Source organism: Vanellus vanellus, assembly GCF_965231255.1.
Source record: "Vanellus vanellus genome assembly, chromosome: 2".
Classification (NCBI taxonomy): Eukaryota; Metazoa; Chordata; class Aves; order Charadriiformes; family Charadriidae; genus Vanellus; species Vanellus vanellus.
In genome coordinates, this window is record NC_138906.1 from 64,588,409 (window position 1) to 64,600,974 (window position 12,566).

Consider the following 12,566-nt stretch of genomic DNA (forward strand, 5'->3'; position numbering starts at 1 on the left):
CAGATTTAGGAAATAGAGTTTTTGCAGTCATGTCAGTAAAACTATTTCATGCTATATTGTTGTTTTATCTCCAGTGGCAATATATAATACTATTAACATTTATGTTCCTAATTCTCCAAAACATTTGCAAAATTTGCAAAACCTTATATACATTAATTTAAGAGACTACCTATTGCACATACCTTTACAAGTATGTGCATGCTCACATTGTGGGACTGGGGCTTTCTCTACCTTTGCAATATTGCAAACTTTCTGTCAAAGGAAGATATTAAGTGTATTTGTGCAGTTCTGGTTCGTGCATGAAACAGGTATTTATAAGGCTCTCCATTTATCTCCCTCAGCACTGCTTACAGTATTTTCTATTTAAATGGTCTTTTTAAGCAATAATTTTGTCATGTTTAATTTTTGTGTGTTTCACTTTTATTTTATAGGAGATTTACGTGACTCCTCATTACCTTTGTTGAACTCACCTAGGTAAAGTAGTATTGACCAGTTCCTGTATATGAATAATCACATTGCACAAAAAGTGCAACCAAAACCTAGTGTAACTCTGTAAAATAATTTAAAGGTGTTTTTTTTCTTTCCATGTTTTCCTGCACAAGATCATTGCCTTTCTCTCTGAACTTCCTTATAACTTTTAAAAAAAAAAAAAAATCACTTAATAAAAGTGTTGTTGGCATCAGGTTCCTCTTGGAATGCTGCCATGCAGCAAATTCTCATTTGTCCACTAACTCTGCAGCTGGACTCTAGAACTTCTCTGAAGAGATATTCCATGAGGAACTTCAATTCTATGAGGAAGTCCTAAGCTAAAACAAAAAGCCTTCCAAATATAAACAGTTTCTGCCACAACTCATAATATTATCTAATAAAAAATATTCAGCAAGTTAGTGAGTTGTGTCTTAAATCTGGTATAACATCTTCCCTTTCTCAGCTGCTCCTCTTCTTTTTTTAGCCCTTTCTTCTGCCACTCCCCAACCCCACATTTCAGTCATGAAGTCCTTCTACCACTTTTAAAACTGTTCTGCTCCTTTCTCTTGTTTACCAACAGTAAAAATTAGTAACAGTTATAACACCCTTGTGCTATAACTGCCTTTTGGGAAAGAATGAAGTAAACTAAATCCAAGTTTGCTGCCATTTCATGTAAGAATTTGATTCTTTAGTATTACATAGGTGTATTGGTATTTATGCCAGAACTCAAAGCTTTAATGTAGTAGTCATGCATAGCTACTTGTTCAAGCTAAATTTACTTGTGCATCCAGTGATAAATATGATTAAATAGGTTAGGGAGCTTTTAGATGTAGGCGCTGCTGTACTTTATTGGACTCATGGATCAAGAAGTGATTGTTCTTTCCCTTCTTTAGAGCAGCAAAGAAAAATGCTAGTAACTTTTTTGATGGAATGTAGCATCATCTCCGTTTGTAAAGTCTTTTACAACTTTGAGTAGTAAGAAGGATGCTGGAAGCCCATGGTCTTAAACTACCAAAACTTTTATTATAATGCTGGTTTTATATATCTCGTTTACTATGAAATGTGCTGTCTTAGAGCTGAAGTTACATGCAACAGCAATAAATTCCACTAACAACGTTCTTTGTTTTTAAATCTGCTGCATTGTTACCTTTAATAAATGTTTAACTTGTAAGCAATTGATGTCTACAGCTAGAAGTAGTGTATTTGTATTGCATGACTTCACATGCTTAATCTGATCTTTGTGATTTAATTTTATCAAACAGCTGATAGATCTATTTTGAAGTAATCTAATGCATAAATATTAATTTAGTGTTGAAGGTGATGCTATCAAAGTTTATGTAAGGGTACGCCCCCCTTCAGAGGGAACTGCGTTAACCGATGGAGATCAAGGCTTGTGTTTATCTGTTCTTTCATCAAATACCATCCGTCTGCATTCAAAGCCTGAGCCAAAGATCTTTACTTTTGATTATGTCGCAAATATGGAGACAACACAGGTAATAACTTCCAGAATCTCATTACAGTATTGCAGTTTTTCCCCAGATTTTGGCAACTGCTACACTAAACCTTTCTAAAGATGAAATGCCTTAGGTCTTATTTTTTGCAGTGGTCAGATTGGTAACATGTAATTATAGTGCAGAAAGGTTGCACTAAATTCTGCTGTTTAATAGTTCCAATGCATTTTTTACCTGTTAATTTCTTTAATTAAAGTTTGCATTAAAATTGAAGCTTCTACTTGTAAACGTTACAGTAACACCATAGACAGAAAACAACCTCCCCTGTTGAGATAAATATACAAAAGTAGATGACAGTAGCTGATATTAAAGATGTGATTTGTATGTTAGGAACTTACAGGTTTATATTCTATAAGTTATATTTCCTTCTTATACATTTGCCTTTTAAACTGATGCATTGTTCATCTGGAACAGGTAACGCTGGAAAGAAAATCTTTCAGTTTTTATAGTATTGTGTTTGAAATTCGGAACACAATTTTAATTCCTCTAAGACTTCAATTCCATTTAACTTCTGTTTAACAAAACAAAAAAACAAACAAACAAAAAAAACCACACACTGTAGGCTGCTATTTGTAGCTAGACTCTTCTTGCAGGTCGAAGAGAAATACGTGAGAATAGATGCAGCTAACAGTTGTGCAGATTTGCTGAATATGCCATTGTGCAGTGGCAAATGTTGAAAGTTAGCTAGATTTTATGACAATCATAGGGTCAATGTTGACCTAATGATGGTATAAACCACACAACATAATCAAAACCACTGCACCAAAATTAACATAATATGTATTTGAAAATCATTACTATGATGCTGAGTTTTATTATTTTTCTTTCAGTTATCAACAAGGAATAAATTTTTTTCGGAGGGAGTGATCTCTGTCACAAGGACTTAGGATGTATTGTTTTGTTGTGAGAACTCTAGGGGTCAAATGTGTCTTTTGTACATTATAAAGTTATGGCATAGAAAATGCTGATAGAAGAGATGCTTAAATGACTGGTGCCAAGTGCCTTCTCTTTCCGTTGTCCTCAGGAGTCAGTGTTCTCAAGCGTGGCTAAAAATATTGTTGAATCTTGTATGAATGGCTACAATGGAACCATCTTTGCATAGTAAGTAATGGAATGGTATTTCATAGCAATTGCAACATTTGAGGAGATTGTGTTCATGAACAGTTAATAGTTTTAAGTGCCAGAGCCTGCTTAATGTTAAGTAAACTTTGAAAGTGCTCCCTTTGTGTAGCACAACATAGGGAATGTTCTCGCGATATTGAAGAGTACTTATTGGTCTTTCGGAGCAATCTATTTGTAAGTATTATGCTTCTAATACTTAAGGTCAATAAGGTGGATTGTAAATTCATTTCAATTTTACTATTTTTTGTCTAAAAACTAGAAGTGGTGGTGTACTGTTAAAGAGAAAGCTAGTTCTTTTCAGTATGGCCATAGTAAAATGGACTGAAAATATGTTGATATTTGGCCAGCTCAACTCTTTAGTGAGTTTTGCCTGCCTGTGGGAAAACTCATGAATGATAATTTTAACTTTTAAAATGTTTTCAAGGTAGAAATATATCCATGACTAGTAGCATGAATATCATTATATTAACTCTCAATATTTTTTCACTTTTAAATCTGAGTAAGCACTTTGGTCAGAAATGCTGACTTGAAGGACTGATCTAATCAAAACCTTACTGGGTTTTTTAGCCTAGCATAGCAATTGCAAAACTGAAGGGAAGTCTACTTTGTTACAATATACAAATGTGGAAAAATGAAGTGGAATTGCCCTGAAGTTTCTCTAGCATGATTAATAACTATGATTTAAAAAAATGACATATTCGACTTAAAAGTATTTTCTCATTTTTGGGTCACTACTGAGTGACACAAAATGCAAAAGATTGACACAAAAATTACTTTAATGTATATACATTAAAGCCTTCATTTTAATGTTAAGTTCTGCTATTTCCTTTTCCAACAGAACTAAGGAAGAAAATGGTGGGTGGTGGGCGAGAGAAAAGGCGATTTATCTAACAGAATTTCATGGTCAAATTTGCTATTTTTATATCTTTTTAGCTGATTGATTTCTCAGCTTCCCTCTGTCTCTTTTTATCTTCCTTTTTAGAAGAATTTGTTTTTTCATTTTAAGCTGTGAGTTCTCCTTAAAAGATGCAGATTAATGAAAAATTCAGAGCCAGAATAAAGCTTTATCTCACCTTCTTTTTTCTTTGTTAGTGGCCAGACTGGGTCAGGAAAAACCTTTACTATGATGGGTAAGTGGATGAGAGAGCTTAATCTTTCAGTGGTTTCTTAGCGTGTTTTGTCTTGAGTTGAAATGTTTCCTTGCTTAAACACCAGGGATTATTTAGATTTTTGTTTTCCTGTAGGTGACTTCAAGGTTTAAGAAATGGTGTAGTGCTCAGTGCAGTTGTTCTTTCTTTATATCACAAGAGTGAATAGATCTCCTTGATCTTTTTGAAGATGTAGATTTTTTTCTGCTTTTAACGGGAGAGAAGCTTTTCAATTAAACTAAACACTCTTACTAAATTTTCTCAAAAACTAGCATTCTACTGGTTTCCCTGTTTGGCTGATATCTCTTGCACGTGTAGAAAAATATTCTAGTATTGGTATTTTAATATGGTCTTGCATATTAAAATACAGTGAGGTTTTCAAAATAACTGCTTGCTACCCAACTAGGAATTTAAGGCATCTCTGTATATGAAGGGATCCCCATGTAATCTTGTTGTTCATGCAGTTGTGATTTTAAATGCATTAATATTGTACTTGACATTAGAAAGTTACTGAAATAACCAAAACCAGTTTGGCAGACATGTTTTCGTGAACAGAAATTAACTAAATATGGGGAAAAATCTACCCCATCTGGTTCTTCAAATCAGGGTTAAGGTAGCTGTGTTGATGTACTTGCACATCTCTACATGTTTTCTATGGAAGTCCAAGTATTTTATATTATTTCAGACTTAGATAACTTATGGACAGGTAAAATAAACTTTAACAAGCATCATTTAGACTACATATAAATCTGATTATGGAATATTATCTTAGATCTTGAAAGTGGATTTTATTGCATGTTTTCTGTGGTTTTGCTGTAAACTGACTAAAGCCTGGTTACTGAAGTCTTCCTTAATGACATCTTGAAAAGATCAACTGTTATTCTTCAGTAGTACTAATTAATTTTTTTTAATTAAAAATCTCTTTAGGACCATCGGATTCTGATAATTTCACGCACAGTCTGAGAGGTGTAATTCCACGGAGCTTTGAATACTTATTTTTTCTAATTGAACGTGAAAAAGAAAAGGTACATTTATTTTATACTTATTGCAGACAAATTAAAGATTAGTTAAGGCTGTTTGGTAAGCTGGGTGCGTAGCAGCTAATTTTCCAGGTTTATTGCTGTCTTACATCAAATTTATTAATGAGAAATACTTGTGTCCAATACTCTACCAAATTATAGTATGCTTTCTTCAGACACAAGTGTGCTTATATTCTGAGACTAAAAATGCATCTAGGTTTCTGGGTGTCAGTTGTCATCTGGGCATCAGAAATGCAGAATATATATGCAAACTAGTAGCTTTAGGTATATATTAAAAGATACTCACTGACACACAATGCCAGACTTAATATAACCAATCTGTTTATAGTGTAAATTACTGTGTTTTTCAGGCTGGAAGCGGAAAGAGTTTTCTCTGCAAATGCTCATTTATTGAAATCTACAATGAACAGATATTTGACTTGTTAGATTCTGCTTCAGCTGGACTCTTTCTCAGAGAACACATCAAGAAGGGAGTCTTTGTTGATGGTGCTGTTGAACAGGTGTTGTCATCTGCTGCTGAAGCATACCAGGTATTTTTTGTCACTTTTTAACGTTTGGACTATTTATCTTTATGCTTATTTGGTAAATATTCCTCTTTGATTAAAGCACATATTTTTTTTGCACAGTGTGTATGACACCCTCTTCCTCTACCTCCATCTTCCCAAAACCAGTGTAAAAAGCTATTTCTAGGCAATGCTTCCTGACTATCCCACGCATGTAAGAAATCATACACTTCTGGAGTGTGGAATATATAAATTGCAATGACAATAATCTTTCCCTAATGCTTGCCCTACACATCTCTGAAATAGCAACAGAAAACTACATCTTCTACTAATTAGGCAGCATGTGTCTTCCAGAAATTGACAGGTTTATTTCTCCAGAAATGACACATACACTTAGTACTACTGTGACTTTAATTTCTTTTTTCCTTATGTACTGCTGACATACACCAGTATTGGATATGTTATGCTTTCAAATGGCAATGGCACTCTTGGAGGAAAGAAGTTAATATTATAATTAGTATTTTTATTAAGCTGGAATGTAGCTATATATATTTTTTTTTTTTTTTTTTTACTTTTTAAATACTTCTATTGGAAAGAAGTTTAAAAAAGTCCTTGTCCTTGATATTTTTTGAAAGCTGTTACACTGAAATATGCTTTCTACTGTTTGTTACCTGTATGTAAATACTCGATACAGTCTGAGATACTTGATATTATTTGATGTCTTTTTCATGCTTAGGTATTAACTATGGGCTGGAGAAACCGTCGTGTAGCATCGACCTCAATGAACAGAGAATCCTCAAGATCACATGCGGTTTTCACTATCACGGTGGAATCCATGGAGAAACACAATGAGATTGTTAACATTCGGTCTTCCCTGCTTAACCTGGTAGACTTGGCAGGATCTGAGAGACAGAAAGACACCCATACAGAAGGACTGAGGTTGAAGGTTAGTTCTGTAATATCTGTAGCATCTTTCTCCTTTCAGATGTACTGCCCTGGTCTGTCCACCAAATCTGTTCACCTTTGTTCTCTTCTCTTGGGTTTTTTTGTTTGTTTGTTGGTTTTTGTTGTTGTGTTTTGTTTTTTTTTTAGGAAGCAGGTAACATAAATCGATCACTAAGTTGCCTGGGCCAAGTAATCACAGCACTTGTTGATGTTGGTAATGGAAAACAGAGACACATTTGTTACCGGGATTCCAAGCTCACTTTTCTGTTACGGGTAATATATATCTTCTGGATTTTATATACTTATATGTAGAAAAAAATACTTGTTTGGGTTTTGTGTTTTTTTTTGTTGTTGTTGTTGTGTGGTTTTGTTTTTGGTTTTTTTTTACTCTAAAAAGCTGAACTCTGGTACATTAAAAATTTGTTTCAGTATTGGGCAGGTAGAAGAAAGCTTGAAAAATATCTTTTTACCTAAACACACTTCCAGTTGATTTATTGTTGTTAACTGAAGACAAGAAACTTATTTATGCTCATAATCTCCTCTTACATATTTGCAAGTTTTAAGGAAAAAGAAGCATATGTTTTCATCCCTCTAATTTTGGAAATACTGTGTATCACAGTGTATTATTTAGAGATGTGTTGAAATGTTTGACAGGATTTCCAGAATTAGCCTGTGTGTGCTATGTGTTGGTAACATATTAAGGATTAGATAAATTTACAGTTTCCGGCCCGAGAGCTGATGGGCTCTTTACCAGATGAACAGAAAACAAAGATGGAAGCAGTCAAAGATTTGTTGGTTGCCAACACTCACCAAAATTCTGTGAACAGTAATAAATATTATCTGTAATATATTTTCGTAATATAATATAGTACTTAATATAGTATTTGTGTTACAACACAGTATTTTTGTGATCACTGCAAAATTTTCCAATCATTCCATCCCTGGTCCATGTATATCTTAGAATTGTGAACCTCTGAAGAATTATGTTCTTCCAATGCAACCCAAAATACATAGAAATTGGAAGAGAATTGCAACTGTATGATCTGTTACTTTAAGTGTGTGGTTTTTTAGGTGGTTGTACTGCAAAGAAGTCCACAAACATGACCTTCTCTACTAGACAGAGAGAATGCCATTGAGGCTTGTGGGCTATTTTGTAGTACTAGGCTTTTAGAGCCTAAGTAACTGCTGCCCTCTCCAGAGATTTGAGAGGTACCTGTCTAACAGCACTGAGAGTTTTGAAGGCATGCATGTAAAAGGGAGAGGTTCTTTTTATATCCTTTGTCAAGAATCTGTTGGTTTGTGATTTTGTTTGTTTGGGAATTGCCACCAGAAGATAGGTTGAAACAATCAACAGACTAGAATATGATTAAAATAGTATGAATACCAATCTGCTAATGACCAAGATTAAAGTGAATTATCTACTTTATTCCCTGATATTTTTTTTCCTCTCCCTGCTGTTCAGGTATAACAGATACCTCAAACTGTTGATTAGTAATATAGAATCAGGGTTTTCAAAACCCAAATAGAGGATGTGACTGTAAATAAAGACTTTATACTGACATTTGAAATAACATTTCAGAAAGTTAAGTAGCACGGAGATTTGTTAAATAAAATCCCTTCTGCAGTTTGTTTGAAGTGATACACAGTGCCTCTTAGGTGATGGCTTCTTGCTGTAGCCAAAAACATGCAAATAACTTCCATGTTTTTAAATAGGATTCCCTTGGTGGTAATGCCAAAACATGCATAATCGCAAATGTTCATCCAGGATCCAGGTGTTTTGGTGAAACACTGTCCACCCTTAATTTTGCTCAGCGAGCAAAGTTAATCAAAAACAAGGTAAGAGAGTTATTCGATGTCTCTATTGTTGCAACAAATGATTTCTTGTCATTTAAACTGCACATCTGCAAACAGGATAGCTTAATTGAAATATTCTTGTGCTTTCACTAATTTAAATGACTATAACTTATTTTAAAATCCAAAATTTGCTTTCCTAAATGTTTATGACAAATGATTTTTGAAAAGGACTTTTTTGCTTTTGATTATGAATAGAGTAGAATAGCTGGAGACTAGGTAATAGCTGATGATAGCGAGTGTTCATTGCTTGTTCTCTGAGCGCTTCATTGGAAAAAGTAAATATGTACTAAAAATTAAAATTGTCATTAAAAAAAAGATTCAATAGTATTTTAGTGCATCTGGTTTCTATATGTGCTAATTCCAAAAACATAATTTCTCACGAGTGGTTTTTGAATGTATGTTGGCAACTGGCTGGAAACTACTCCCTTTGATGTGTACTGTTTAGCTTTGTGGGTCAAAAAGCTGCAGAGAAAACAGTAAATTTTTAAACCAATATTTTAATTAAAGTACAACTTAAATTTATTGAGAAACCAGTGCTTTTCCCATGAGTTCTTCCTTTCCTAAAATCGAAAACCTCTCAGTAGTTTTGTTGTTTTGCAGTATTTGACTTTTCTTTTATCCTATAAAAGATAAGATTTTTTTTTTTTATTATTTATACCTCTTCCTAATTTTCTCCTAACTTATTTATGAAAGGCTGTGGTAAACGAAGATACACAAGGAAACGTGAGCCAACTGCAAGCTGAGGTCAAGAAGTTGAAAGAGCAGCTTGCTCAACTTACTTCAGTGCCATCTGTACATGATATTTCTGTATCACAAGGTAAGAGTTTGGGATGAGGGGACAGAGAACTTCCTACTTACTTGCCTAGAATGTTGGAGCCTTATGTAATTCATTAAGCTTCTGAACAATTGATAATTTTGTAGGGACTGACCTATAGAGGTTGCATTTGTCTTATGGATCCCACTGCCTATATTTGTATCTAATATTTTGCAAAAATTGTCAATGTGATTTTATTTTCTTCCTTTTCATAAGTTTGTATTCAGGGGTATGTTTCTATTATCGAATACTTAGAATACACTTCCAGTTCATAACAGGTATCCTGCCTAATCCTTAAGTAACCAAAAGATTACATGTGACTTGCTTGTACATTTAGGGCACAATGATGTTGATAATGCCTATTGAATCTGCGTTCTTCTTAAGTTCAGGACTGGATTTCCTCCCTCCTTCCCCTTTTGCCCCTTCAGGAAGATACTAAGAAGGATATTTACCTTTCGATAAAAGATCAGTTTCAATGTACTGGGGTTTTTTATCAATAAGTAATTCTTTTCTTCCAGCAGCTTCTCACCAGGCTACTGTATCTGCAATAAAGATCCCAGCATAGCTTTCTACTATATATACTTCCTACTGAAATATGCTACCTTATACTGTTTGATTACAAGGTACTAAACATGGTCTTGTAACCCTTACTGTGATCCTGAGTCAACTCTTTCCTGACCTTATCAAGAAATAGAAGTTACTACAGAAGTTAGACTTATGTAATATAAAGCATCTGTGGCTGAGTTTTTCTAAGGAAAAATTACTTCTCTCTGAGAATACACATTTAACCAGTAAAACCAAGTCAGTGATTATGTGGGACACTGAATCAGTGTCTGTGAATACACAAACACTGACAGAGGGTTCAAAAATGTTATTAGACTTGTGGTGGAGTTCTCAGGGAAGGCAGATTGTTTAAACACTGAAGAGAGATTTTATGCAGAACCTAATGTATTAGAACTGTGTTTAGTCTATGCGGTTAAATTATGTTTGTAATATTTGATAACACAAATATGAGATCTGCTTACTAGCTACTTTAAAAACATGATCACATTTTTAAATATATTAAATTACAATAGCATAGTAGTTATGCATCCAGATACTATGCTGATTAGTATTCCATAAGTAGTCAGTCTTGCCTGCGTGAGGATATTCAGGAAAGCTATTTTGAATTAATTTCTGCAGTGGATTAGTTAGGACCTTTTAATCCCTTGTGTAGACACTTTCCTTCCAGATTAAATCACAAACTGTCCACTTAATTCATGCTTATTTTCCTGAATTTCCTTCTCATAAACCAGTTAGTCCCCTTTTAATATGTACAAACTGTAATAATATTGCCAATAATGGCTTAGTGTTATCAAATTAATTTCAAGGGGGTTTTGCATTTTATAGATGTACTCAGCTGAAAAAACTGATTCTTTCATTTTAATAAAAGTTCATCGTAAAGCCATTTAATGCTTGAACAATTTTGTTAATTATACAATTATGTATAATGACTTCGTTCTTTATCAGCACTTGCAGGTGACTAAGACTTACAGTCTAAATGTCTTTACTCTGGGTACAGCACATGATCTTAGAGGAATTATATTGTTTGAAGAACTTAATTTAAATTTTCTTTACACAACTCACATTAAGTATTTAGGAAAACCTGGTTAACTGGTGTTTTAATAAACATGGCATTTGTTTCTTTGACTTGCCCTACAGGTGCTGTTGAAAAAAGGAAGAACAACATAAATTACATGAACAACTTTCTTGAAGCAATGTTGTTCTGGGAGAAATCGGAAGGTGAAAAGAAGGTAAGAAATCACTAATATTTCTAAATGCATTCTGTGTGATATCTGATGAGACCATATTGAAACTGACTCTCTGATTTGGGGGGGTTTTTTGAATAAAAATGCTCTGTCCAAAGATGATAAGATGTAGTAATAAGGGAGCTAGTCAAATGACATGCAAGCTAAAATCTTTCAAATTCAGACAAGCCATAGGATGGCTTTCGTAGTGTGTTTAGTTTTAAGGGTGTGGGTTTTATTTGGATTCTTTAATAAAAAGAATGAACAGAACAAAAAAATTCTGTTTTACTAATTTTGAGCATATCTTTGAGTGTTTGGATCAACGGTGTGTTTTTTGAAGCAAACCTCCCAGTTATCCCCATTTTATTGTGCTTTGGTTCATATCATGGCACAGTGCTGAATCATCCAAAATGGATATTTATTTTTTTTTTTTAAGAAATGAACTGAAACCGGTACTCCAGGGGTGCATCTGATGTGCTTAACTGAATGCTTAGTCTACAGGATCATATTCGAGCTTCTAAGTAAAGTTAAAATGTTAAATGAGTTTTGCATGATTTGGGTGTGTATGTGATATGTGGACCTTAAAAATACATCTAGTGTAACTGTCATTCTTCCACCAATCTGTATATTTACTTTCTAAGAGTTTATTAGAAAAAATTGCTCAACTAGAAGATCTGTGTACCAAGAAGGAAAAATTTATTCAGTCCAATAAAATGATAGTTAAATTCCGTGAAGACCATATTGTTCGCTTGGAGAGATTACATAAGGAGGCTGGTGGAAGTTTATTGCCAAAAGAGCAAGATGATCTCCTCAGTGAATTGAGGGAGGAATTGCAGACACTCAGAGAACAGGTAAGTCTTTAGCTTGTCCTTTCCAGAACAGTTTTCTTTTGTGAGAATAGCTCATGTGATGGGTGGATACAGGCTTTTTAGGAAAGCCAGGCAGAAAAAAGGTGGATGGGTGGTGGGTCCCTTTATAGAAGCATCTCAAATGCGTGGAGTTTCCCTATGGAAGGGGCAATGGGTGAGTTTAGAGCTTGTGAGTTTGCATAAGGCTAATATAGGTGATGTCATGGTGGGAGATGACAGGCCACCTGATCTGGATTAAGTAGAGGACTAGGTCTCCTTTAAGGAACTTAAGTAAGTCTCCAAATCACAAACCCTCATTCTTATGGGAGACTTTAACCTCCATGACATCAGTTGAAAGGGAAAGACAGCAGGATGCAAGTAATACAGCAGGTTTATGAAGGGTAATAACACATACTAGATGGCCCGATCAAGGGTGATGCTGTCCTGGAGCTGTGTGAGGAAGGCAAGTAGCAAAGTACGTATCTAAGGCTTCAGGAGAGGAGGCTTTGGGTTATTCAGGTGTGGT

At 34.4% G+C, this 12,566-nt stretch overlaps 1 protein-coding gene across 1 annotated transcript in view; it reads left to right on the top strand.

Moving 5' to 3' along the window:
• KIF15 (kinesin family member 15) overlaps positions 1-12,566 on the top strand; it is a gene marked incomplete at its 5' end in the record, with an annotated part of 36,473 nt that overhangs the window by 1,174 nt on the left and 22,733 nt on the right. The window contains 12 exons of the mRNA XM_082499443.1: positions 432-474; positions 1,778-1,961; positions 3,004-3,080; positions 4,194-4,231; positions 5,177-5,274; positions 5,640-5,819; positions 6,529-6,738; positions 6,885-7,010; positions 8,451-8,573; positions 9,285-9,408; positions 11,107-11,198; positions 11,834-12,043. Of these exons, the coding sequence (XP_082355569.1) occupies positions 432-474; positions 1,778-1,961; positions 3,004-3,080; positions 4,194-4,231; positions 5,177-5,274; positions 5,640-5,819; positions 6,529-6,738; positions 6,885-7,010; positions 8,451-8,573; positions 9,285-9,408; positions 11,107-11,198; positions 11,834-12,043 (1,505 nt within the window). The remainder of the gene's footprint in view (positions 1-431; positions 475-1,777; positions 1,962-3,003; positions 3,081-4,193; positions 4,232-5,176; positions 5,275-5,639; positions 5,820-6,528; positions 6,739-6,884; positions 7,011-8,450; positions 8,574-9,284; positions 9,409-11,106; positions 11,199-11,833; positions 12,044-12,566) is intronic.